General features: G+C 34.6%; 1 protein-coding gene across 1 annotated transcript; it reads right to left on the reverse strand.

The window, feature by feature from the left end:
- Positions 1-1,061: 1,061 nt before the first annotated feature.
- LOC142351053 (uncharacterized) lies at positions 1,062-5,128 on the reverse strand. The gene is made up of 5 exons (XM_075403124.1): positions 4,922-5,128; positions 4,419-4,602; positions 3,418-3,589; positions 2,060-2,183; positions 1,062-1,456 (listed from the first exon to the last, which is right to left on the reverse strand). Exons 1-5 carry the CDS (start codon positions 5,042-5,044, stop codon positions 1,226-1,228), a joined length of 834 nt encoding a protein of 277 aa, XP_075259239.1. The 5' UTR covers positions 5,045-5,128; the 3' UTR covers positions 1,062-1,225.
- Positions 5,129-5,910: the final 782 nt, after the last annotated feature.

Here is a 5,910-nt window from a genome sequence, read left to right on the forward strand (position 1 = left end):
TTATTGTGTTATGATCACAGCTTGCAATTAGAACGGACACCTAGACCTGCAATTAGACTTGTCCAGTACTGTTATTGATTGGCGTTAAGTACGGGTAGTTGGAAAATTTATGGAAAGTTTGGGTTGCTCTTAGCAAAAGCTGTTGTTTATTGATTTTTTTCCTTGTACTTTCTTTGCCTGAGATTTCTACCGCGGTTCGAATTAGAGAAACATATCTTCCCCAAAGCAGCATTATAATCTTAACAGATTGTTTATGCCATTTATTAGCAAAGGCTTTATATAGGGTTTTTCAGAAAAAAAGCTTTGTTTTCGGTTTTTTCTTAGTAAATAAACACTTCTATTTTTCTGTTTTCATACATTTGCAGTATAAATGGAAAAAGATTTCAGAAAATGTGGTTCACAAAGCTTTATTTGCTGATTTTTTTCTTCATCCTCGGCTATTATTCAAAACAGCATCTCCAGATTAATGTTGAATAATGCTTAGCCTCTACATAGGAGGAATAGAACTTAAAGGTCAAGTTTTTTGACATTTTTGAAAAGATTTTTAACTAACGACATTTCTGTCATAAAAAATTGTGATTTCAAGATTTTAAAAAGTCCTCATTGTAATTTTTTTCGATGTAATTTTTGCGGTTTTCCCCACTTCGGCCTCTTTTTATTTTCTTTTCGAATAAAAAATTTTCTTCAGTCTGTCATCTGGTCAGTAATTAGTTAAAGATAAACCGTATTTCATTATGAAAGCAAAACGGGTGTCTCTGAGTCAACTTTTAAACTAAATTTAGCAAATTTGTGAACTATGTTTTTTGTGAACAAAAATTGGTGATCAAAAAATGGTCATTAAAAAGTGTATTCGGCTATGCTTCAGCTCAAGATTGACCGCCAAAAAGTTCGCCAGTCTTTGATATAATTTGCTTCTCATAACAAATCAAAAGTTTTTTTCCGTATTATATTGTCCAAAAACTTTGTCTTGTAATATTTTTTGTTCAAACGGGGCCATTGCCATTTTCACAAAGATAACGCATAGAATTTTGAGGTTAACTGGGCCCGGCGTTAAAAAGCACTTTGAGCTATGTTTTTTAATTTCAACGACACCGAAAGTCAATTTTTTCCCGCCACCCTTTGCAAATAAATACAAGATTGTTCATTGAAAGCTTAAGCAATAATATAGCTCTTTTTTCTCTGATCCAGAAAAATTGCAATCGATCCACTTTGGTGATCAGCTTCACTATATCAAGCATGTGGGCAGCCCGTAAAATGGCGCTCCTTGGGTGTTGGCATTTATCAGGTTGCGGGCTTGGAGAGAGAAAGCTTCTCCAGAATGTCCCGGGTAAGTCCACTCCCTAGCAGCGGGTCCCCCTCCAGCGACGTTTGCAAAAAGGCATCTGAATCTAACCTTCAAATCAACTGGACACTGAAGAGTTGCACAACCAATTCTCACAACAGTCGACCACATCAACTGAAAAAGAGGCAATCTATAAACAGCATCTAACAAACAAAAGAGATATTTTCCGTTTGTGCCCCCCCCGTACGTTATGCGCCCCCAGTTACAGAGCACGTGTCATTACATAGTAATAATGTAAAAATATCGCACGTGCGTTTGGGTGGTGCAAAAAAATATGTGCCCAATAAGCTGGGGGGCACAAACGAAAAAGATCCAACACAGTTGTCAGGCACAAAAAATTTGGGGAAGTTCAATTTTTGTCTTTTAGTTTGCGGTTAATTAAGTTATAAAAGCACATAAGTAAAGACAGGGGGTTAGAACTGTTTGATCAAAGCGCATTTTTACACTATCACTATGATGTCAATCATTTGCCAATAGAATGTCTCCTTAGAATTTAATTTATCATAAATTTTAGGTTATGAATCGTACGATTTGAAAAAATGACAACAAACTTTGAAAGAGAAAAATATTAAAGTCATTTGAATCTGTTGTCACGGTTAATCAGAAAAGTTATAATTTAACAATAACTGTTGTTGAACCAAATTGTAAACGTTTTGTAACTTAGAACGGTGATTGTGAAAGTACTGAAGAGAGTGCTTCTGTCGAAGAAAGACTTACAGTGGCAAAATTTTCATTGAACCTATACTCGAAGGGGGCTGGTCGGTCATTGCATCTCCAGTACGCAAGGGGTTGCTGGCTGTCATAATCAATTGGATATCGGTAAGACCTCAATGATCCAAACCTAAAAAAGAGGTCTTGTTTCTAACTAGCACTATACTTTCGTGGTTCAAAGCAAACGTTAAAATGAAATAGCATCCTTATTGAGAGCGTGATTGGCAATATAAAAAAGGTATTTGAATTCTGTTTGTCTTAAATAAAGCATAGATGGACTGACTTACACTAAAGTAATAGAGATCAATGAAATTTTGACGTCAAAATTAATGAATTCATTTTGTTCCTCGTTGAACTCAAGCCAAATACTTTACCCTAAAAAGAATTTTTTAGCCTCCCACAGTGGTCTTTTGCAGAGCTCAACGGATCTTTCTATCGAGAGATGTTCACAAATTTTGCAGTCGAAATTTTCACATAGTGTGGGCAACCTGAGGCACTGGTTTGGTGAGATTTCAATCACATGTAGACATTTCAAGCAGGCCAGATGTTAAAACCACATTTTCTGTTTGCTAGTACTGTATCCCAAGACGTTAATGCGATGAAATTACACAAATTCACCGCTTAACTCAGTGGTAAAATAACATAAATTCAACGCTTAGAAAACGCTTTGAATTGTTTTTTTTTATTAGATACATTCTTATTGTCTTTTGTTTTTATAAGATACGTTTATTAAAGAGGCACGGAAAATTCACCCACGATCAATCATATACATTTGTTTGAAACTCTTTTAAGCGGTGAATGTATGTAGTTTCACCACTAGAGTCAGCGGTGAAGTTACAAAAAGTCACACGTTTCACCGCTAAAGTTTGCAATTTCAACGCTAACATTACAAAAGTTCAACGCAAATGTTTTACAAAAAAGTAGAAGTGAATTTGATTTTTATTCAAAACAAATATTCTTGATGATCGTTTGATGTGGCGCAGTGGAAGAAGAAGTGGCTAACATGCAGGAGGTGAGAGTTCGAATCCGCGCAAGGAAGGTAGCTTTTAGTAAGCGATGCAAAGTCGTGAATTTTTGAAAGTTCACCGCTAACTCTAGTGGTGAAATTACATAATTTCACCGCAAAATTATGTACAAAATTTGGGGTAAGCAAACACAACTTTTCACCGCTTATCTTACACACTTTTCTGACTTTTCCTCGAACCGGGTAAATATTAACGTGCTACATGACAACTGATAAATTGTAATTTTGTAGGCTTCAATAATTGTTGTTGTGAGAATAAATCCTATTTTGCAGATTGAGTTACAGCATAATAACACGGATATTATAACTGACTGGTAGATAACGTATTGAGTTGACTAACCATTGATCGACTGATTGGTAAGCGGCTCTGTTGTATACGTTTAGTTTATTGTTCAGATAGATATAATCATCAAATATTATCAGAAGATCAGAAAGGCCCACGATATCCAAGCCCCACTTTGTATAAGCTGGCTTAAAAGGCACACATGCATTGTAACTTGCAGCTTCGTAGGCTGAAAAAAACACAGTTTTTAGCACAGACATTCGAACAACATTCGATATTCGAGAAGTACAATGGAAAACAGAACGCATCGTTAAGATCATAATGAAATCATAAATTGAGATTATGAATTCGCTCTTGAGCTATATCAAAACAGACAAAAAGAATAAAATTCAAATTGTAATTTTTTTTACCAATTCTTTTTTGTCACATCAAAAAAGGCTCCGTACAGTGTCAATTTTTTCTCTTGATTCTGGGAGTTATTTTTGCAAAAAATTGAGAAATTTTTTCTATAGTTTTAAAACGGAGAGTTTTAAAACTATAGAGATTAGAACTGCCATAGCTAGAAGTAACGCGAGACAGTTTTTTGAAGTTGAATATTTCGGTGAAGACAGTGAAATAGCGTTTTTTGTTGTGATAGATACTTTAAAAATTTACGGGCAAAATTAATAGCTCTGGAAATTTGCATTTCAAAAGTGAATTTACAAACAATATTGTTTCGAAACAAAAAGTCAGAAATTATAATGTGATGAAAATGAGCTTTTTGAAGCAGTTAGTGGTCTCTGCAAATGTTTGTCTGGACATCAGGCTGAATTTTGAGCCCTCAACCTAGTTTAGTGTTCAAGTAATTTATTGCCCTTCAATCATGTTAAATTTCACGGGAGACTCCAATGAAAAAAAGTCAAATTTTGAGCTAGTATCTTTATCAGATATTTGTTGATAATTGCTGTAAATGATTGTGCTTAGTCTTGCAAGAGAACCCAACCAATCTTTTTGCAGGATTTTATAGGAGTACTCTTGCAAATTAACCATTCTAATATTAAAAGATAGCGGATGCTTACCCAGTCCAAAATGCCAATGGACTCTGTTCAAGTTTCCGAGAGATCTCTTTTTGTTCACGTTGCACAGTATGAATCTGGAAAAGGCATTATATTCGTTCAGTCCCTCTTCTCCAGCACTTTCTTTACCTTCGGGAATTGTGGAGTAGTTGCTGTTTGTGCCCAAATTCCACTCACCGTCAGTTCCCTAAAATGCAAAAAAGTTACAAATAAAGCGTCACTGTTTCTTAAAACACTCTTCTTTTTCGTATTTAACTAACTGTTTTGTTAAACAAGATCTCATCAAACTTGAAATTTGAGTTTAAAATAAACACTTTAAAGTATTTCTTAGAGAAAAAAGAGTTAGCAAAAGTGTCAGTACTCAATGAATCTTTGCAACGAAATTTTTATAGTCTTACAAAAATGACTCTTTTCAGAAAAAATGTCCACTAGCTGAAAAGTGCTGTAAAGCAAATTTCCCATCGTCTCCTTGTTACAATTTGATAAGAAAGTTTGGTTATACTAACATCATAAACACTATCGCATTCGTCTTCCGAGGTTTCATCTATTTGATGCGCTGGAGGAATCCGGATGCCATGAGAGACAGACCAGAGAAGAGGAAATAGCAAGACAATAACTGATCGGAACATTTTGGTTGTGGCAAAGCAATTTATAAACAGTGATTGTTTAATCCAGTTGCGGTAACAGTTACGATCGAGAACAGTTTTTGGAAAGATGAAATAATCGGCTAAAAATTGACTATTTATACTCATTTTATAATTGGAGCATATGTAATTTAAATTAACTCTTTCTGCTTTTAATCGGAGAAAGTTTAATGACATTAGCATCGTTTAATTGCATCAATTTCAGCTGAAGAGGAGGAGAAAGCTAATACAATTTTGTTACTTCCTCCTTTTGCTCTTTACTTTCCTCCCTCTTTTGTCATCTGTAGTTTCAATCAAGTCCAACAATGACGTTTAATTGAGTTTGGGAAAGCGGCTTTTTCTACTCTCTTTTTTCCTCCCTCCCAATGTGGGTTTAACCAGTGCAATATGTTCAATTAATTTGTAGATCGTAAACAGGGAGAGAATTATGAGGCTGTAGAAATTTCTGCTCTAACTTTAAACTTCTAACTTTAAATTTCTGCTCTAACGTAAGAAAAAGTTAATCTTGTAAGATCTTGTAAGAATCTTGTAAGAATCTTGTAAGATTTAACAACGTCTTGTGAGAATCTTGCAAGAATCTTCTTTAAGATTAACTTCTGTTTTCGACACGGCTATACAGAGTAAGTCCGAGTTGAAAGTGTAATTATTGGGGAATGTAATTTTTTGCAAAATTTTTGAAAAAATTGCGGTAAAAAGGGTAAAAAAAATTTACCTGGAAAAATTTTGGATAACAAATTTCATTTCATTCAGTTAAATAGATTTTCTTTCAGTCATTTAGTCAAATCCCATCCATTCCATTCAGCCATATTTTATTTTAAGCAAGTTGCTCCCAGTTTTTCTGTGAGTGAATA

Source organism: Convolutriloba macropyga, chromosome 12, assembly GCF_964194025.1.
Source record: "Convolutriloba macropyga chromosome 12, txConMacr16.3, whole genome shotgun sequence".
Classification (NCBI taxonomy): Eukaryota; Metazoa; Xenacoelomorpha; order Acoela; family Convolutidae; genus Convolutriloba; species Convolutriloba macropyga.